Below are 21,194 nucleotides of genomic sequence, written 5' to 3' on the forward strand. Positions count from 1 at the left end.
TCTTCACCATCTACACTGCAGACTTCTCCCACAACTCCACCCAGTGCTTCCTGCAGAAGTTCTCTGATGACTCTGCAATAGTCGGCCTCATCACTGATGGGGACGACAAGGATCCCTACAGAGGACTGACTCAGGACTTTGTGGACTGGTGCCAGCTGAACTACCTCCAGATCAATGCCAGTAAAACCAAGGAGCTGGTGGTAGACTTCCGCAGGCACAAACATCCTCCACTGCAACCACTGAACATCCAAGGTATGGACATTGAGGCTGTGGACAGCTACAGGTACCTTGGTGTTCATCTGAACAACAAACTGGACTGGACTCATAACTCAGACGCCCTCTACAGGAAAGGGCAGAGCAGACTGTACCTGCTGCGAAGACTCAGGTCGTTTGGAGTGGAGGGCCCACTCCTGAAGACCTTCTATGACTCTGTGGTGGCCTCAGCCATCTTTTATGGTGTGGTCTGCTGGGGAGGCAGCATCTCTGCTGGGGACAGGAAGAGACTGAACAGGCTGATCCGAAGGGCCAGCTCTGTTCTAGGATGCCCTCTGGACCCAGTGGAGGTGGTGAGTGACAGGAGAATGGCGGCTAAGCTGTCATCCCTGATGGACAACATCTCCCACCCCATGCAGGAGACTGAAGCGAGATCGGTCAACTGTAGACCAGACAACAAACGACGGAGGCCCAGAAAAGTACAATCAAACGATGAGTTTATTGACAACGGAGAACAACCGTCAGCATATGGCTTATTTGCTCTGACAAAAATACACTGAGTTCTGGTTTTATAGCATAGAGGATCACACCCCCACATACACGTCAATACAGGTCAAAAATACATTATGTCCAGTCATTGTTTACAGACAAGGGTACATCTTGTACATCTCTAATAACTATAAACCGACATATAACTTCTCTCTTTGATAACACCTTCCTTTTAAGGTAATAACTTCAAGCTTCAGGGCCTCTAAGGGCTAATAATGGACCCTCGTCCTCAATCACTAAGTAGACTAAATTGGCGCAGGTCTCAAATAAGAAGCAGAAGACACTTGGGCCTTCGCTCAGGCCTGCTACTAGATTTATGTGTATTGTAAGCATGCATGCAATTAACCTGCTATGTTCTCATCTTCCCTCAACATGTATCACCTGGACACTCTCACCAGTGAAGCTTAAAACCCTCTTGGATAGAACATCAACTCTAAACAAGCACAGTTATGCATTGTGTATAGAATGAACTCAACCTGTGAATAGAATGAATGTGATGACAAACATATTCAATGCAATATGAACCCTGTAAACAATATTACTGATAAAATAATACTGTAGAACATGTTATTAATGCATTTATCATAAGGCAGAGTATATGGCAGCAATAAAAGAATCTCTAAATCCCAACAAGACTCTGACAGCACTGAGCAGCTCCTTCAGTGGGAGACTGCGGCACCCACGGTGTGGGACGGAGAGATTTCGCAGGTCTTTCCTCCCCACTGCTGTCAGACTCCACAATAAAGACTTTAACTGATCAAACACACACATCCACACATGTGCAATAATTCTGCTATATGTGCAATTCTTCTTCTGACGAAGTTGTATTTTTGTATTTTCCTACTCAGTTGTATATAGCATTTGTATTTCCATTTTATTCTATTGTATATTTCATTTTATTTTATTTTATTTTATTTTATTTTATTTTATTGCTTTCCAGTGTTTTCTCATTTCTGCCACATAACTTTGCACTTTCCCACCTGTGGGACTAATAAAGGTCATCTTATCTTATCTTAATTACTTTTGAAAATAAGTAATCAGTAAAGTAACGGGATTACTTTTTGGGGAAAGTAATCAGTAATTAGTTACTGATTACTTTTTTCAAGTAACTTGACCAACACTGTATATAAGTCACTTAGATAAATTAAAAATGTTACTGTTTGGCTTTTTTCAGTGTTTAATTTGTTCCTGAGTAAATCGGTTTGGCTGAGATTAAAGTTATAGTTTTCACACAGCTGAACGTCAAACAGAAAACTGATTAAACAGAAGTGTGAGATGGTCGAGAGTTTACTCCAGTGTCCTGTTATATTTTAGATAACAAGGAGCAGACTGCTGAGTTTATCAAACTCCACCGACACAGCGGTGACGCTAATCTGAAGGCTAGCCTGTCCCATGTCACAGCCTCGCACTTCCGGCCTTCTCGGTCTTCGGAGGACCCGCCCCACGTAGACCGAGAAGGCTGGATCCTCCGAAGGATGCGGCCTAGGTTTTGGGACACAGCTTATGGCCGTTTATCAATGCCCAAGTACGCGAGTACGTACTCGCGTTCTCGGTGAGTACGTACCCGCCGAGAACGCGAGCACGGACTCGCGATATGTACAATTGGAACACCTGCGTACGTGATGATGTCACAGGTCCGGAGTTTTTACTGCCGTCCCCTCTTAATTTAACTGTGAGTAACATGTTATGAAGCTTAACTTTAATCACAGCCAAACCGGTTTACTCAGGAACAAATAAAACACTGAAATAAACCAAACATTAACATTTAGAAGTGATCTACGTGACTTATATATCATTTTTAACCTCAGTAGTGAAACCTCTATTAATAAAAATAGTGTACATGTACATACGTGTACATACCTTAATAAAAACAAGCAGGTGAGATGTTAGAACGCTTTTATTTCTATTCTAGTGGACACTCAATACTATAGACAGCTGCTGGAGTTTCTTTAACCTGAGTAGTGAGAAGTCCGCGAGCGGTTTGGGGGTGGGGTGAAAACGATGTGCCGGGAGTCCGCTGTTGAGTTTTGGACGAAATGCATTCTGGGATATATAGCTGTCCCAAGTCCACACCGATGCATGCTCGATAAAACGGGCGGATCGAGAACACATCCGGGACTTTTTCGCGTTCTCGGCTTGATGCGTGCCAATTGGAACAGTACTTGGTCTCCGACTGATGACGTATCACGAGTACACGAGAACGCAAGTACGCACAAGTACGCATATTGATAAACGCCCTATTTCTTCTGTAAAGTTTTAACATGGGACTCACTCGCTGCTGCCTCTGCTGGAGGTCAGAGGAACTGCAGGTTGGTGATGGGTGGGCATGAGTGGGTGGAGCCTCAGATCCCTGCTCTGAGCTCAGAGCGCTGGATTTGAGTTTAAATAGATTTTTTTTCTTGGTGCCAAATCCCACATTTAGTGACCCGAATATGAAGAGTCTGAGCTGCTGTTCTCGCTGTAACGATGTTTTACTTTGAAAGGTCAAACCGGAACCTTTGTCTGTTATTGTGACACACGTGACAGCGGTCTGGCGCGTGTGTGCAGTGAAGCAGCGCGAGCGGCTCAGCTGTTCAAACCTGCCACAGACTGAAAGCCCGTCAGCAGCCCGGGACACTGAACGACACTCTACCGAGACTCTGACCGGAGGCTGTCGGTGTCTGAGGGTCTGACGCGGTGTGAGCCCGGGCAGGCGGGCGGATCTACGGCTCTGTTGTGTCTCTGTTCCCGGTCAGAGTCCCGGGCCGTGCCGGTACCGGCGGGTGAAAATGCGGACTCTGGTGCTGCTATTTCTCTGGCTGAGCCTCCGCACGTGCAGAGCGCCCCCCGGGCCGGGGCTCTGCGGGCCGTGCCAGCCGGACCGGTGCCCGCTGCTCCGCGGCTGCCGGGCCGGGCTGGTGCCGGACTCCTGCGGCTGCTGCCTGGAGTGCGGGAACCTAGAGGGCCAGGCCTGCGACCCCGGGAACCGGAGCGTGTTCTACGGGCTGTGTGGGACCGGACTGCGGTGTCAGGCGGGAGGAGGAGGAGAGGATGAAGAGGAGGAGGAGTGCGTGTGTGAGGAGCAGGAGCCGGTGTGCGGCTCTGACGGGAGAACATACATGAACATGTGTCAGCTGAGGGAGGCCGCCTTCTCGACACCCGAGCTCCACACCGCGGGGAGGGGCCCTTGCAGGACAGGTAGGAACACCTGAGGCAGGACAGGTGGGAGCCACAGGGCAGGTAACCACCTGCTGTTCCACTGCTCACCTCATTCGTTCATTTTTTTAAAGGTAAATATGTTGTGCGAGCTCAGATGTGATGATGATGGTGGTGATGATTCAAGGTTCCTTTATTTTTACCTGCAGGTAAATTTGCTTTATAGAGAAATGACATCATTTGGCTTCCCTTCACAAAACACACACACCTATTTAAACCAGACACACACATATTCCGAGAGAAGAAGCTGAAATTCACCCCATAGAGGATGAAGCCAATATTAAGAAGTGATAAAGCCATCGTCTGTACCTGTTTAGAGTACAGGGAGGGTAAACAGGGCTGTGACTCACCTGTCAGACCACCAGTGAGTTTGCTCTGTGACAGAGGTGTGACCGAACCGTGCAACAAAGTTCAAATAGTTCAGTCAGTGTGGAAATGAGCAGGTTTCCAGGCAGTAAATGTGCTGTGACCCTTTCTGCAGAATGATTTGCAGTTCTCATTGAAGTTCAGTTTTCATTGATCATGGTCCCAAAATATTTATATGATTGCAGTTGCTCTATTGATGATGATGATGACTTCCTCAGTTCACCCCGTCTGTGTGGTTTTGCCCTCGGAGTAAAGAGGAGGAGCCCAGGCCGGTTTAGCTGTTTTGATGCGTTGAGGTCCACAAGCTGAGCGCCATTTTATCTGCATTAGAGTTCAGAGGTCAGGCGTGCACGGCTTCAGTTAAAAATGGAAACAAATGGAGCAGACGTCAGATATCAAGCAAAGGGGTGAACTCACGTTTCATCCAGGAAAGGGTCGCCTCACACTGAGCGCCTACAGGACCCCAGAGGGCCCAAAAACACAAGCACACACACCTGAAAGCAGCACAGAGGAAAACTGCAGGTCAGAGGTCACCTCATCTCTGTATGTGAGCTCTCTGAGGTCATCAGTCAGCTGATCGCTCCTCACATTTAATGACTTCTTAATGACCTCTCTCTCACCTGTGGCAGTGCCGGTCATTAAGGTGCCTCCTCACAGTCAGGTGAACGGGACGGGCAGCAGTCTCATCTTTCTCTGTGAAGTGTTTGCGTTTCCGATGGCGTTGGTCGAGTGGACGAAGGAGGGACGAGACGTCGTCCTGCCCGGAGACGATCCCCACATCTCCGTCCAGGTACACGTGCACCTGAGCCTGCAGCCCCGCCCCTCTGGGACAGATTTCAGTACCTGTCTGATTCTCTGTCTCGCAGTCTCGCGGCGGTCCTCTGAAGTTCGAGCTCTCCAGCTGGCTGCAGATTGAGGGGGCGGAGCGGGGGGACTCTGGGACCTATCGCTGCACAGCTCGTAACAACCTGGGGACGGTCTGGGCCTCGGCTGTACTGGGAGTACTGGGAGCAGGTGAGACAGGTGTTTGAAACAGGAGAAACAGAAACTAAAAGCCTGGGGTCTGTCTCACTGACGTGTCTCTGTCTCCACCTGTCTGTGGCTCTGTCAGAGGAGCTGTCGTCCTACCTGGCTAACAGTGGCAGGAAGCAGCCGATGGACATCGCAGACTATGACCAGGACATCTACTGAGCTTCATGATGTCACCTCCTCTGTACAGACACGTCTCTGATTTTTCTTCTTCTCTGTGTATGCGAACGTTACTCTGACATCACACGGGGCAGTGACACGGACACTTGGCGTGCTGGGCGTTCGAGCCCGCGTCTCCTGTCAGATCTGTTGTGTGAAACTTTTTTTAAAATTATAAATAAAGGTTTACAAACTGACCTCTGGCCTCTAACAGACCTTCACATTTTCACTCATAGCACTGAGGTTATACACAGTTTTTCCTCCTTCCAGTGTATGTCTGGGCAAGCAGGGCGGGCAGTGCTTGCCTAGTTAACTCTAAAAAGGGGCATTTCAGTTTGGGCTAGTACCATTTTGGGTTCTTGCAACCTCAAATGAATTTATTTGGGCAAGAGAGGGAGTTATCAACTCCTGCTAGCTAGCTTGGTTAGACACAGATACCTGTTAATCAGTGCTCAGTAACATCCAATCAGAATCCGTGAATTTCTCTCACCTAAACTCTAGCTCAGTCTGTTAGTCCAGTAACCTCGCAGCAGACATATTGTTGGTCAGATGATGTCATCAAAAAGGCTCCAGCACCACAAACACAGTGAAGATGTCCAGTTCAGATGAAGCCTAGCAGACAGCTAGCAGCTACAGCCACCTGTGTCACCACCATCAGTCAAAGAGGCCACGCCCCTAATAATGCAAACTAAAAACATCCTCTCCCTGTACACGTGTTATGAAGTGAGAAATGATCTATAGAGACCAAACAGCTGTATTTGTTCTGCTTTAACATGAGAGTCTGTGTGGACTGACTCACTACTGCCTCTGCCGGATGCTCGAGGAACTGCAGGTTTTGGTGCTTCAGGTTTCAGTCCTGAAGGCAAACGGTGCTGAGGAGCCTGAATGGAACGTGGAGGCTTCAGAGCAGCTGGAGCTCAGCCCGGCGTTGCTGCTGGCTGATAGTTTCACCACATGTTGCTTCAGTTTCCTGCGAATGTCAGACGGATGCATGGAGAGGATTTCATTCCAGCTGCTGTCTCAGAGGAGCTCCGACTTCCAAGAATCTAAATCTGGTTCAGTCCGGCCTGTTTCAGGAGGTCCTGCAGCCCGAGCCCAACACATCATGTTTAAAAAGCTCTGTACTTTGTTTTTGAAACGTGGTTTTAGTGTCAGGGTTACAGTTAGGTTGTGGTTAGTGTAAGCAGCTAGGGAAGGCCTTATGTCAGTTAATGTCCCCACTAAGATATGAAAACAAATGTGTGTGTGTGTGTGTGTGCTGCTGTAAAGACATCAGCTGCTTTGCTTATTGGCATCATCACATTACTAATATCAAAATAATGACGACAGGGAGGCACGACCTCCAGGAGTCTTTCATTTGTCCAGGATCAGAAGCACCTCAGCCGTCCATCCATCAGCGCTGGGATGATTACTGTGAGATGTTACAGCAGCTGAGCCCAACATGACACAGCAGAAAGATGAAATATAGACGACTGCTGCTCTCTGTCAGAAACCGTCGGCAGTGATTACCGTTCACACTCACAGACGCTTTTATTCCTGCCATAAATCTCTGCGAGATCATCTCAGGAAGTGCTTCCTGTCTGCGACACACTGCAGCTCATCTCCAGGAAATTCCAGCAGATTCACCACAAGCTGCAAATAACTACCAGACTTCCAGACCAGCCGATCAGAGGCCACGAAACACAGCTGAGGAAAGAACACTCTACTTCATTTATTGCATTTCTACTCACTGCTACATACAAATATACACAGCCTAGGCACAGATTCCATTTTGTTTTATTTTAGGGGTGATGCACATTGATCACCAATGTAATCCAAAACTACTGTAAAATAAAGTAAAATACACAAAAGTTATAAAAAAAAAATCTGTTTTTATTAATTAAATTTATTTTTATTATGCACAATAGTCACAGTAAATAAAAAAATTAATCAATAATTAAAAACACGAACTCCATTTTTGGTCTTTGTGCAATTTACTTACTTTTTCTTGCTGTTCGCTGAATTTATTGAATAAATCTGCAGCCCGTCTGTTATTTCTGAAATATTTATTGGTGACTGGGAAGAAACAGAAAAAAGACATCTGAGGAGATGCAAATTCTGAAAAGCCGACTGTAGCAGAAAACAGCACAAATATAAACGTGCACAGATGATTCCGTGTTTGCACGTCTGAACTCTGAGGCTGCAGTTCCTCAGCTGGCCGCATGGCTTCCTCCGCGCCGGCAGGGGGCGACAGAAGACGCAAGCAACATCGTCAGTCTGTGTTTACCTGTAACTGAGCTAGCTTTAGCATCTGCTGAACATTAAGGTGAGCTAAACTAACCTGGAGTTCAATTTAAACGTGATTATTAAACCGCGTTCGTGTTTTCAAACAGGACGACAGAGGAAAAAGTTTAAAGTCAGACTGTGTTTTTTTGGAGACCGTATTTTAGCTTGTTAGCGTTAGCCTAATAGCTAGTAGTGCGATGTCTCGATTGAAAATGTGCTAATTTATTGCTTGTTTCGTTGCTGATTGAGTAAAGTTTCAGATAAGAAATGTATAAAGACATATTACGAGTCGCTAAAGGCCCGGTTTTAATTCGGCTTACACACTAAACAGCAGAGCTGATTCTCCGCGGCTTTACGCTTCGAGGTTTGTAATGAGCTCCGTGACAGAAGTGAAGCCTGTAATGTTAAAGACTTGGAAATGACAAATCTCCTCCCTCTGCTTGTCCTGGAACTGCGGTTTGATTTAGCGCTGGCTTGTTTATTAGCTGATTCCCAGAAGTCATATTAAAATCATTCAGACACGTTATGAATCTGTAAGAACACTGCTTTACATTCATATATGACGGACGTCAGAGGAGAAGCTTCATCTTTGCAGGTACAGCTGCTGAGAGGTCAGAGGTCAGCACACCTTCATCATGGTCAAACAGCCACAGAGGACAGACAGGTGAGAGTTACCTGTGTCAGGTGTTGTTTCGCTGACTTGAGCCTGACACACCTGTCAGGTGTTTCAGAGCAGGTGAGACAGTTCAGACGTCCGTCGTGGATTTGAAGAGAAGGTGAAATGCATTGTGGGTGCTGCTGATAAACGCTGCTTCACATGTTGGTCTCCACCTGCAGGTGTTTTATACCCACTGCAGGAAGTGCATTGGCGAGGGTTCGATTCCCTGTCTGTGCTGCTCAGAGGAGGCTGCCTCCACCCCAGCAGGTACCCAAAACAGACTCTCCACCTCCCCGTCGCCGCTGCAGCCCCAGCTCTTGCTGGTTTAATGCCTTGTGTTTGTCCAGGTGTCAGAAACAGGAAGTACTGATAGCTGGCCACGCTGCAGCTCCACCGCCACAGAAGAAGAGAGGGGTGCTGATGGGCCCAGCCAGCCTGGAGGCGCGGGGTTGGAGGGGGGATCAGGAGAATCGGACTCAAAGCGAGCGAGGTTGGGAGGTCGTCTGCTAGGAACAAACGACGTCACCGTCTGAGGAACTCGACTAACTCAGTGTGTTTTTGATGTTTTTCACAGGATGGAGGACGACGCTGCTCCGCCCGGCAGAGTCCCTGGGTCATGTGCTCCAGCGGCAGGTGTGTCTCCGTGGCATCTTTCAGACTTATTTTCAGTCCTGTGCTGTGGATTGATAAAGCTTCCCTCTTTGTGTCACCAGATGTTCCTCCTCCCGGCCAGCAGGGGGCAGCAGAGCACAGCGAGGGCAGCAGAGCGGCCGAGGTAAAGAATCATGCAACGCTCTATCTGCAGTCGGAACCACAGAGTAACGGAGACGCACCTGATTGTCAGGTAACCTGCCGTGATGTGTTTGTAGCTGCAGGGCGTGGGGTCACTGAAGGTCACAATCCTGCAGAGCAGCGAGAGCCGAGAGTTTGGACAGACGGACAGGAAGGCCGAGAGACAGACGGGAGGACTCCACTGTCATGTCTGTGACCTCACGTGTCGCTCTCTCCTGGTAAGAAACACTTGGCTCTTCTTCTCCTTCCTCCGCCACCGTCTTACCTGAGTCAGGTGTCCTCAGCACACTCAGGACATCCACAGCTTTCTCCACAGCAAGTCTTTGCTAACATCTGGAAACCTGAAGTCTGATTGGTTGGTCTCAGGTGATCTTTTGGTCTTTTGTGACCTTTGTCCTGCAGTTAACGCCACGCTGAAGTGACAGGATGCTGGCACAGGAACGCCGAGCTGTTTCTTCCTCTGTGGTTTCTCTGGCCCAGTTAGCGCATGTACCTGCTTCCTGTTTTAAAGTCAGAGTCACTGACAGCAGCGAGCGGCTGTGAACGCTCCAAAGGCTCATCGATCGGCTAGCGGCCGATTTAAAACAACGGATGACCCGACAAACATGGCCGACGCAGCAGCATTATCTTCAAAGCCGTCACGAACTGCAGACAAAACGGGTGTTTCCAAAGGAACGCGCTCCTGCGACCCTTTCCTGTTGGTGGAAAAATGTACCATGTTGACCAATTAAAAACTGATATAGCAACACGTGACATTAGGTCGTTTAGGAAGAGGGAGGAGTTTTGGGAGTGACGGCGGGGAGAGAGAGAGAGCGAGTTTTAAGATGTGAGAGATTTGTGACATTTAGCGTGTTTGGAGTGTACAGACAGCATGCAGTTAGCATGTGGTTAGCGTGTAGTTTTGTTGTGTGTGTCAGAACACTGAGGCGACTGCTGAATGTCACAGTTCTGCCAAAAAGCCACCAAAGGCAGACGGCAGTGTAAACACCGTCTGCAGGTGGGAAACAGGAGCAGGGATATACCCAGTTTTTGCACGATGATTTTGCAAAATGAAAAACTAACTGTAAATTCAGACACGCGAGGTTGTGCTGAAAAGACCGATACCAAACAAGGTGGTTCGTGCCCCTCCCTCGGTGCGTTGTCTGTCCGATGATGAATAATGTGATGCCACTGCTGCACGTCCTGGAACAGGTGAGCTCGGCTCTGCAGCTGTCGCTGTGAATCCTGACCAATCAGGTGGCTTCATCCAGACACACCTGTAATAACCTGAGCTCTGTGACAAACAGCTGATCAGACACAACGTCACCACAAACCTCAGTCTGCACATCTGCAGGTCATGTGACAGCAGGTGGACGTGGACAGGTGTTTACAGATGTGCTCTGTTTATTTCCAGCTGTTTCAGGAGCACATGGCAGGACCTGAACACGTGAAGAAGCTGCAGGAGATCACACACTCCATCCACCTCAACACACACACACCGCGGGACAGGTGAACACACACACACAGATCAGGGGCTCTGATTTGTTGTTTAGTTTAAAAACCTTCGGGTGTGTCACTCTGCCAGCAGGGGGCGCCGCTGTGAGTCGCAGCGCTGGTGCGACACCTGTCAGACTCACTTCAGCGGTGATGTCATCATTCATCGCCGGACGAAACAACACAAGGTGAGAGTGAGACGTGATGATGACGTATCAGCGCAGACACGCCTCCTTACCCAACAGAGATCGAATAGAATAGAACAGAATAGAATAGAATAGCCCTTTACTGTCAGTGTACTCGCCAACTGTGCAGATTAAAATGCCAAAAGAAGACTGTGTGTGTGTGTGCGTGTCTGTGTGCGTCTGTGTGTCTGTGTGTGCGTCTGTGTGTGCGTGTGTGTGTCTGTGTGTGTGTGTGTGTGTGTGCGTGTCTCTGTGTGCGTCTGTGTCTGTGTGTGCGTCTGTGTGTGCGTCTGTGTGTGCGTGTGTGCGTCTGTGTGTGCGTGTGTGCGTCTCTGTGTGCGTGTGTGTGTGTGTGTGTGTGTGTGTGTGTGTGTGTGTGTGTCTGTGTGCGTCTGTGTGTCTGTGTGTGCGTCTGTGTGTGCGTGTGTGCGTCTGTGTGTGTGTGTGTGTGTGTGCGTGTCTCTGTGTGCGTCTGTGTGTCTGTGTGTGCGTCTGTGTGTGTGTGTGTGTCTGTGTGTGTGTGTGTGTGTGTGCGTGTCTCTGTGTGCGTCTGTGTCTGTGTGTGCGTCTGTGTGTGCGTGTGTGCGTCTGTGTGTGCGTCTGTGTGTGCGTGTGTGCGTCTGTGTGTGCGTGTGTGCATCTGTGTGTGCGTCTGTGTGTGCGTGTGTCTGTGTGTGTGTGCGTGTCTCTGTGTGTGTCTGTGTGTGCGTCTGTGTGTGCGTGTGTGTCTGTGTGTGTGTGTGTGTGTCTCTGTGTGCGTCTGTGTGTGCGTGTGTGTGTGTGTGTGTGCGTGTCTCTGTGTGCGTCTGTGTGTCTGTGTGTGCGTGTGTGTGTGTGTGTGTGTGTGTGTGTGTGTGTGTGTGTGTGTGTGTGTGTGTGTGTGTGTGTGTGTGTGTGTGTGTGTGTGTGTGTGTGTGTGTGTGTGTGTGTGTGTGTGTGTGTGTGTGTGTGTGTGTGTGTGTGTGTGTGTGTGTGTGTGTGTGTGTGTGTGTGTGTGTGTGTGTGTGTGTGTGTGTGTGTGTGTGTGTGTGTGTGTGTGTGTGTGTGTGTGTGTGTGTGTGTGTGTGTGTGTGTGTGTGTGTGTGTGTGTGTGTCTGTGTGTGCGTCTGTGTCTGTGTGTGCGTCTGTGTGTGCGTGTGTGCATCTGTGTGTGCGTCTGTGTGTGCGTGTATGCGTCTGTGTGTGTGTGTGCATCTGTGTGTGCCTGTGTGTGTGCGTGTGTCTCTGTGTGTGTCTGTGTGTGCTCTGTGTGTGTGTGTGTGTGTGTGTGTGTGTGTGTCTGTGTGCGTCTGTGTGTGTGTGTGTGTGTGTGTGTGTCTGTGTCTGTGTGTGTGTGTGTGTGTGTGTGTGTGTGTGTGTGTGTGTGTGTGTGTGTGTGTGTGTGTGTGTGTGTGTGTGTGTGTGTGTGTGTGTGTGTGTGTGTGTGTGTGTGTGTGTGTGTGTGTGTGTGTGTGTGTGTGTGTGTGTGTGTGTGTGTGTGTGTGTGTGTGTGTGTGTGTGTGTGTGTGTGTGTGTGTGTGTGTGTGTGTGTGTGTGTGTGTGTGTGTGTGTGTGTGTGTGTGTGTGTGTGTGTGTGTGTGTGTGTGTGTGTGTGTGTGTGTGTGTGTGTGTGTGTGTGTGTGTGTGTGTGTGTGTGTGTGTGTGTGTGTGATCCAGATGTGCAAGCAGCTTTGCCGGCCCTTCTGCCCGGTGTGTGGACGTCACTTCAGGACACCCAGGAAGTTTGTGGAGCACATGAAGTCATCGGAACATAAACAGCAGGTGAGCGAGGGCATCGGCAGTCAGGTGACAGCAGGAAGCCAATGGCTGTGGCTGTCAGGTGGTCAGTGTCGCAGACGTTGGTGGTGACGTGTATCCTGAGTCTGTGTTCACTGAAAACTTCAGTGAAACAAACCAAAGCATCGACTGTTCGCGTGACCGTCAACGGCGGGATTGACTCTGTGGGGCGCTGCTCAGCAGGATGTCCCGCCCCTTTGTGGGACAGCTGATGTTTCCTGTTTCCTCCCAGGTGCTCCTGGAGGAGGCTCAGGAGGAGGAGCTCATCACTGTGGATGCTGTCGGCTGCTTCGAGGAGGAGGGGGAGGAAGAGGAGGAGGGGGCAGTGGTGGAGGAAGAAGTGGACGTAGCTGACGAGGAAGAGGATGCAGCAACAAAGGAGGACGCATCAGAGGTAAAATCAGGACGTCCTGTGGCATCGAATGAAATCACGATTCAGGAGTGACGACTTTAAACTGTTTCAGGTGGCTGAGGAAGACGAGGACAAGCGGCGAGCAGAGTACGACCCCAGCACGGCGTGCGGTACGTCCCAGAGGTCGTAACCAGCTGATGGAGCTTTGTCGCCCCCCGGTGGACAATCTGTAGAGACAAAAACCAGAAGGCGTTCTTAGATCAGTGTGTCTGTGGATTTTGCCTCGTCGTGTCTCTGCAACAAACAGGAAGTGACGCTTTACTCTCTGTCCCCACAGGAAGCAGTTTTGTGGTTCCTGTTTGCGGCTTCTTGTGTCGACTCTGCAAAAAGTTTTTCTACAGTGAAGCTGCAGCTCGACACACACACTGCAGGACACGCACACACTACCTCCACCTGCAGGTACATATCTGCTTTATATTTAATGACTAAGTTCAGTTTATCACGTATGTAACAGGTGTGTCAGCGAAGCGTGCACAGCATAAATATGTGGACAGTCACAGGTGAGCTAATGTCCCTGCAGCTGCACAGACACACCTGTGCAGCAGGTACAGCCCAGAGTGAAAGCTCAGAGCTGCTGCAGTCAATCTAAAGACAACACAGGAGGAAGGAACCTGACAGGTGACCTCATGTCACCTGTACCTGCAGGTTTCACTCTAATTCTAACACACACACACACACACACACACACACACACACACACACACACAGGTAACCCAGCTGCCTGTTGTTTGTTGTTTTAGAGACACCGTGCGAGGCGCCGAGGACAGAGAGACGAGGACCGATCTGCTCCGCCCTGACCGCCTCAACAGCTGCAGGTTTCCACCTGAGCGGGACACCTGTACGATGACTGACAGTGGTCAGTTTCATCGTCGTTAATATGCAAATTGTCTTGAAGACATTAATAAATCATGTTTTCATAACCGGCTTTGTTTCTCTTTGTGTGTGATGTCATAAAACAGTTATTAACACTTTTGTTGCAGTAAATAAATTATTACCGATATGAGAATATATCCAAATGAAACGATCAGACTGTTATTCACCCTGCAGAGTTATCAGTGTTTATGTCACTCAGCGCCCCCTGGTGGCTCAGCCGTGCATCAGGCTCATCGTGTTTCCACATCCCCACAGCCCACGTGAAAGAACAAGAACCACCGACGTGGTGTTGGGGTCAGATCTGAGCTGGGTTACACTTTCATGTTCCGGTCCACGTGGCATGCTGTACCCAGCCCGGCCGCAGGGGGCGCCCTCCCTGCTCAGCGCGGAGAATTGTGGGTCGGAGGACACAGCAGCGGGGCATCTTCATCATCACTGCGGGCCGGACCGGGACGTAAGCTGGCAGCTGTTTTTCCGCACTGAAGTGCATGATCATCAGCGCCAGAGATGGGACACGGAGACCTCATGAGCCAGGCGGAGGATGTGGCGGACCAGGTGAGCTCCCGTACCCGGGAAACGCGCACCCGGGGCGGCCACACTGAGCTGGGACTCGGTCCGGTTATCTCAAACATCTGGTCGTTGAAAGCTCGGTGATTGCTGCTGCAGAACAAGTTTAGTCTGCTCGAAAAGCAGAGAGCAGCTGCTCTCCGGAACAGCTTTGTCGCTTTAAAATGAACTTTAATGAAGTTTGAAGCAAAGCAGCAGATTTCGTCATTGGGAGGGTGGAACAGGAAAGACTGTGGTGCAGATTAATTTTCACTAAAACACCAAAAATACGATCTTTATTGAGTTGTTCTGTTGGCCGACGTGAAGAACGAGTTTACACGATAGATGATCGGGTTCAGATGTTTTCTACAAACCAACGGTGTCTGTGGAGACTCGAGGAAAGTTTAAACATGACAGATTTTAAATCGAGTCTGGTGAAACGTTCGCAGCTTGTAGGAAAACGGAAATAATGATGGGTGACTTTCCTCTGAGATGATGTTTGACATCAGGAGAGCTCTGATTGCTCCAGGGCTGGTTTACACATTAAAATTGTGATTTGAATATTTTATAAAAATGTAAGTTTGAGAGTAAAGTAACTTCTAAACGAATTCCTGTTCAAGTGGTTCAGCTGGGTCTCACACGCGGAGCAGAGGCCGGGGTCCTGACGACGTGCCCGAGCAGTACAGTTCCTTCTCACAGTCGTGAATCACTGCTGACGAACCGGTAACGGTTCAATTAAAACACCTGTTAACGGAGTCTGGTTCGATCAATGCGCAGCGTCGCTGACCGGAAGTTAGCGGTTCTGAAAGTAACCCTCAGCCACGGAGCGACACAGAAACGGTGCGAAAGTCAGAGTTGCAGCAGCAGCAGGTAGCTCACCTTCTCCACAGAGCTGTGAAACACACACGCGGTGATGATCATCTTCCTCTTGGTTATTCCACATTTAAACAACCCTCCCGTGTTAGAGACAAGTTAAAGTGTTTTAAAAGTAATAATAAATATGTGGGCGTGTCTACCTGAGGCTGTGGCTCATTATTCAGACACATGAATCGGCAGCTGATGTGTTTTTTAATCAAAGAAAACATTGTGCTGATTTTTAGGTTCAGTCTGTTAGTACAGTGAGCTCACAGCATGATGTCACTAAAAATGCTCCAGAAGGCTCCAACAGCACAAACACGATGCAGAGGTCCAGTACAGGTGACCCTACCAGCTGCAGCCACCTGTGTCACCATCCAGCTGTCAATCAAAGAGGCCACGCCCCTAATTATTATGAATGGGTAAGTTGTCAGGGGGCAGCACAGTGGCGCTGGGGTGACTTCCTCCCACAGTGGGTTAGGTTATTTGGTGAATGGTGAGTAGGTGTGACACTGGTGACCTGTCCAGGTGTACCCTGCCTCTCTATGGCAGCTGGGAGAGGCTCCAGACCCCTGCGACCCTGATAAAAATAAGAAGATGATGGATGAAAATGATCCACAGAGACGAGCAGTTTGTGTATCCAGCTGTAAACATGTTTACTTCTGCTGCAAAGTTTTAACATGGGAGTCTATGGGGACTGCTGCCTCTGCTGGACGTCAGAGGAACTGCAGGTTTTGGTGCCTCTTTGTATTTTAAACCCCGCATGTACAAAAACACAGTCAGTGCTACATTATTAAAGTGACTAACAGTGTGTTGATCACCCCGCTGCTTTAGTTCCTGCGGGTGACCAAACACTACCTCCCCCACGTGGCCCGCCTCTGCCTGGTCAGCACCTTCCTCGAGGACGGCATCAGGATGTGGCTCCAGTGGAGCGAGCAGAGCGAGTACATCGACTCCACCTGGAGCTGTGGCCTCTTCATCGCCAACCTCTTTGTCCTCATCAACCTGCTGGGACAGCTGGGTAACACTCACACACACACGTTTTCATATCTTAGTGAGGACATCTAATTGGCACAATGCTCACCCTAACCATCAAACTGAACGCCTAACCCTAACCTAACCTAACTGTAACCCTGACACCTTCTTGTGGGGACAGGCGTTTGTCCCCATAAAGGCTGTTGGTCCCCACAGGTATATGTAAACATGGCAGAGATACACACCTCGTTATACACACATGAGGCCCTTTTCCATTAGTACCTACTCGGATCGACTGGTTCTCCATTACTGTCTGGTAATACCTAACCTGTGTGGCTGTCGTCATAGCAACACGTCTGAGCGTCCTGCAGGTTAGTATGCAATACGAATGCTACAGCAAAGGTGGACGTCGAGGCGACGGTGTACCTGCTGCTCGGTCTGCTGCTTTTTGTCACACTGACACTACTGACCAGCCAATCTGTGCCATGCAGTCTGATGATGTCATACTTTAATACCTGCTCAGATCGCTGGGAACCCCGGCCAAGCACCTGCTAAAGTACCTGGTACCAGGTACTATGATCTAATGAAAACCGTGGTGATCCGAGCTGGTCCGAATGGAGACGGGGCTCCGAGGACTGGCACACTGCTGCAGTGGTGACAGTTAGGGACAGAGGACCCCTGTCTGTACATTTATTCGTATGTGTGTGTAGTAATCTCTGTGAGCATCTGGGTTGTTGCATCAGTCTCTGAGTGATTGATTGATGGATTGATTATTGGTCATTTAGAGCTCTCAGTTGTTCCACATTAAACATGTAACATGTGTGTCTGCAGGCTGCTGCGTGTTGATCCTCAGCAGGAACTTTGTTCAGCACGCCTGCGGCGCTCTGTTTGGGATCATCGCCCTGCAGGTACACACACACACACACACACACACACACACACACACACACACACACACACACACACACACACACACACACACGTGTTTAATGTTTAGTATTGCACGTTTTTGACGTGATGGTCGGCGAGCTTCAGTTGGTTTTCACTGCGGTGTCAGCGTTGTCACGCCTTCAGACTCCCAAACAGGAAGTTGCTGCGGGTCTAAAGGATAAATCAGAGTAAACGTTTCCTGTTTGAAACATAAACGTTTTGTTCTTTGTCTCTGAAAGAAGAGCCACAGCTGACCGTGCGTGTGTGTCTGTGTGCGTGTTTGGGGGGGGGGGGTAATGTATACACATTCAAAGCGCTGTGATTCCCGGGTGAAGCGGAGCGGGCAGGAAGCGGTGACGATGTTTCCGAAGGAGAAAAGGAAGAAACAGAGACGTGGACGATCCAGGCGGCGGGAGAAGGCAGCGGCAGGGACGATTCCCGGTTTGATCCCAGAGCGGAAGCTTCCGATGTCAGAGCGCCGGCTCACCCGGAGCAGCAGCTCGCTGTGGTTAGACATGTTCAGCACTGGTGCGAGTTTGCAGCTGCGCGTGCACTCGATGCCAAATGCAGTGCTGTGATTGGTCAGATCTGTTAAACTGAAAAAGTTAAGGTCGTAGGTTCGTCCTGCCAACACGGTCCGTGTGAACGGCTGCTTTCAAACAGGTGAGTCCCAGAATATTACCTGTAAGTGCTGATCATGTGACTCTGTGTGACCTGCAGATGGTGGCTTACAGCATCCTGTGGGACCTCAAGTTCCTCATGAGGTGAGTCGTCACGCCTTTCTGAAATAACTTTATCGACGTCGCCGACAGAAACGGCTCGTCTGCACGTTAGCATGAAAGCTGCAGGTTGGAACTACAAAGACATGATCTGCTGTTCTTCGTCCTCCTCGTCCTCCTCCGCAGGAACCTGGCGCTGGGCGGGGGCCTCCTCCTCCTCCTGGCGGAGTGCAGGGGGGAGGCGCGCAGCGTGTTCGCCGGAGTTCCTTCCCTCGGACATCAGAGCTCGCCGAAGCACCTCCTGCAGCTGGGAGGTCGCGTCCTCCTCGTCCTCATGTTCATGACGCTGCTGCACTTTGACCTCAGCCTGCTCACCGTGAGTCTCACAAACCCACACATGTCCACGTAATTATTCAAACTCCTGGCAAGATTTGACTGAAGGTTACTTTTATTCAACCAACAAGTTGTTTTTGACAGGAAATGACACGGGCGTCTGCCAAAAGAGAAGAAGACGAGACACCAGAGGCATCGCTTTTATTTACATTTGAGCAAAAAGTGTCCAGAATGACTCATACTCTTCACAAACTGTCACAGTCTCTGGGAACAGTCCAAGCTGATTCAGTGGGCAGCAGGTTTGTGGACAGTGGTGACTAAGACAGAGGAGTGACGACCTGCGGCTGCTCACATGTCAGGAAAGAGCGCCAGAGGCCATATGTCAATGTTTTCAGGTTCCAATCCCTGCGGAGGACGCCACGTCTCCAGAGAAGGTGCACAAACACCCGCTTGGTCTTTGCAAATGCTGATCTGGACAAAGAAGAAGACGTCTGGTCTTCTGTGTTTTGGTCGGAGGAAGAAAAAATGGGATTGTTTGACGGTTCAACCCTGAGAGCACCATCCCCGCTGTCCAACGTGGTGGGAAGCTAATCACAGGAAACGCCACAATGAAAAACAGCATGAAGATCCTTTTCCTCCTCCTCCTCCTCCTCCTCGTCATCATCAGGCAGCAGCAGACAGTTCAGCACCACAACGACCCAAAACACAGCAAAGTAAACGGTTAGCAGACACAAACATTAACGTTGTGCAGCGAGCCAGAGTCCAGTCCAGCAGAGACTCTGTGGGCGGAGCTAAAGGTCAGGGCGAGGAGACCCCCCGACCTGAAAGCTCACTGCTAAAGACGAATGAGCGAACGTGGAGATGTGCAACAAGCTGGTCTGCAATTATAGGACACGTTCGTCTGCTGTAATAACTTTTTCTATTGATTATTGAGAAGAGTGAGTGATTGTGGGCGGGACACGTTTTGCTCCAATGTGAATAAAAGCAGAGAAACGTTTTTCCCGCGGCGATGCCTCCGGTGCCTCGTCTCAGCATCGTTTGGGAGACGAAAACTTGCAGGTTGAATAAAAGTAACTTTCGGGGGTTTGAATAATTATGGGCTTGACCATCGTCCTTGTATGTCCACGTTCGTCCTCATACTGACGGCGTGCTGTGTTCAGTTCCTGCAGAATGTGGTGGGGACGGCGCTCATGGTCCTGGTGGCGGTGGGATTTAAGACGAAGCTGGCGGCGCTCACGCTGGTGGCGTGGCTGCTCTGCATCAACTTCACCATCAACGCCTTCTGGAGCGTGCCGTCCTACAAGCCCATGCACGACTTCCTGAAGTACGACTTCTTCCAGACCACCTCGGTGATCGGCGGCCTGCTGCTGGTGGTGGCGCTGGGGCCCGGGGGCGTCTCCATGGACGAGAAGAAGAAGGAGTGGTGAGGAGGAGGAGGAGGAGGCGCGCCTTTGCCTCTTCTATTAATTTTAGTTTTTTACACTCTGAGCGACCAATCAGAGCTCGTCTTTGTGTCACGTGATGTTTGTCACACGCTGGCTGTGATGTTTCACACTTTACTCAGAGTGATTTTAGAGGAGGCAAGGGAGCGCCTCCACCTCCATCCTGCTGCACCACCCAATGACCACCACCCGCCTCCCCGAGGCACAGCTGCTGCGTTATCCAATCCGTGCTTTTGTAGGCAGTCTTTGCTGTTTTCAGCCTGTTCGATGTGACGATTTGGACACAACGACATCACTCCTTAATGTTTTTAGTAACAAGCTGGACAAACGACCGCCGGCGAACGCTCCGGGATGTTTTCCTAATTCATGAATCCGTTTGTAGGCGGAGACTGAAACGGGAGAAAAATAGAAGCAGAATCATTTTGTGAGTGTTTGCAGCTCTGAGGCGATAAACCCACCTGAGCAGGTGAGCGATCACAGCTTTAGTACAGAGAGGGGAGGCTGTAGTGACCCGTGGTGTCCTGCAGGAGGCGCTGTTTCCTCACAGTGTGCTTCGTCTCCTCTCTGTACGACGTCCTCAGCCTATTTGTGTCTGTGTGAGTCTGAACTCTTTTTCTATCGTGTTTTTGTAGGAGTTTAATAAATCGTGCAGCATTAAGAAGTGTGTGTGTTTCAGTGTTTCCTGCAGCACCTGCTCACTGCTGATCAGCTGATCTCCCACAGACTGTATAAAGAAGATGGACACAGCCTCCGTGTTTTATTTACGTAGACCTGAAATCAGCGAGAACAGGAAGTGACCTGAGCTCAGACGTCATCCGTCCTCAGGAGCTCACGCTGGGACTAGGCGTGCTGGATGCTGCGTCTGCGTGCTGGGCGTGTCCTCTCCTAGCCAATCACAGCACATAGCGCCCTCTGCTCTGATGGACGAAGGACAATGAAGATGGACCAGTCGGGCAGGTGGAAAAGAGGAAGACGTCAGAGGAGGTTTATGGACGGAGGAGGACATGCGGAGGGTTGGAGTGACCGAGGAGGATGCTGGGACAGGAGCAGGTGGAGGTGTGGAGAAGAAGACGTGTTTGTGTCGGTGTGATCGTTACTGACCCGAGCGTGACAAACACACCTGAGACACACCTGAGCTGGGACCTGCCCCGTGCTGCTCGTTTGTTCAGCCAAGCTTCACTGCGAAGCGGCGCTTTGCCTGAGTCACGTGGCACGACACGTGGGCGGCGCTATCGGCCATAAAGGTGCGTCCTGCGGTTCAGCCCGCATGCCCTCCTGCCGCGCCAACTTCCCAGGTCACCGAAGCGCCGCAGGACGGCCCCTCGTCGTGAGCAGGCTGTCAAACCAACGTGACCTCTGACCTCTGAACAGTTCGAGCACCGTGACCTGAATTTTCTATAAATGTGATCTTTTCCATTATGTAAGCTGGATGCACACTAACCCACTCTT

At 49.9% G+C, this 21,194-nt stretch overlaps 3 protein-coding genes across 6 annotated transcripts; all 3 read left to right on the plus strand.

The window, feature by feature from the left end:
* The first annotated feature begins 2,935 nt into the window (after positions 1-2,935).
* kazald3 (Kazal-type serine peptidase inhibitor domain 3) lies at positions 2,936-5,708 on the plus strand. The gene is made up of 4 exons (XM_031749016.2): positions 2,936-3,939; positions 4,953-5,113; positions 5,190-5,337; positions 5,435-5,708. The coding sequence occupies exons 1-4, from the start codon at positions 3,531-3,533 to the stop codon at positions 5,512-5,514; spliced, it is 798 nt and encodes a 265-aa protein (XP_031604876.1). The 5' UTR covers positions 2,936-3,530; the 3' UTR covers positions 5,515-5,708.
* Positions 5,709-7,720: 2,012 nt separating this feature from the next.
* Positions 7,721-13,997, plus strand: ciz1b (cdkn1a interacting zinc finger protein 1b). Of its 4 annotated transcripts, none has more exons than XM_031749026.2 (14): positions 7,721-7,816; positions 8,372-8,440; positions 8,614-8,701; positions 8,782-8,924; positions 9,009-9,067; positions 9,148-9,209; positions 9,304-9,444; positions 10,620-10,714; positions 10,791-10,887; positions 12,541-12,645; positions 12,893-13,054; positions 13,125-13,182; positions 13,350-13,471; positions 13,813-13,997. In XM_031749026.2, the coding sequence occupies exons 2-14, from the start codon at positions 8,412-8,414 to the stop codon at positions 13,867-13,869; spliced, it is 1,218 nt and encodes a 405-aa protein (XP_031604886.2). In that variant the 5' UTR covers positions 7,721-7,816; positions 8,372-8,411; the 3' UTR covers positions 13,870-13,997. The 4 variants fall into 4 exon arrangements, with proteins under 4 accessions (XP_031604886.2, XP_031604904.2, XP_031604897.2 ...); XM_031749044.2 differs by having other exon boundaries at positions 10,794-10,887; XM_031749037.2 differs by having other exon boundaries at positions 7,753-7,816; positions 8,350-8,440.
* A 254-nt stretch (positions 13,998-14,251) lies between these two features.
* Positions 14,252-20,397, plus strand: surf4l (surfeit 4, like). The gene is made up of 6 exons (XM_031749064.2): positions 14,252-14,500; positions 16,181-16,367; positions 17,153-17,229; positions 17,972-18,015; positions 18,157-18,346; positions 19,464-20,397. The coding sequence occupies exons 1-6, from the start codon at positions 14,453-14,455 to the stop codon at positions 19,728-19,730; spliced, it is 813 nt and encodes a 270-aa protein (XP_031604924.1). The 5' UTR covers positions 14,252-14,452; the 3' UTR covers positions 19,731-20,397.
* The last annotated feature ends 797 nt before the right edge of the window (positions 20,398-21,194 follow it).

Source organism: Oreochromis aureus, linkage group 12 (assembly GCF_013358895.1).
Source record: "Oreochromis aureus strain Israel breed Guangdong linkage group 12, ZZ_aureus, whole genome shotgun sequence".
Lineage (NCBI taxonomy): Eukaryota > Metazoa > Chordata > Actinopteri > Cichliformes > Cichlidae > Oreochromis > Oreochromis aureus.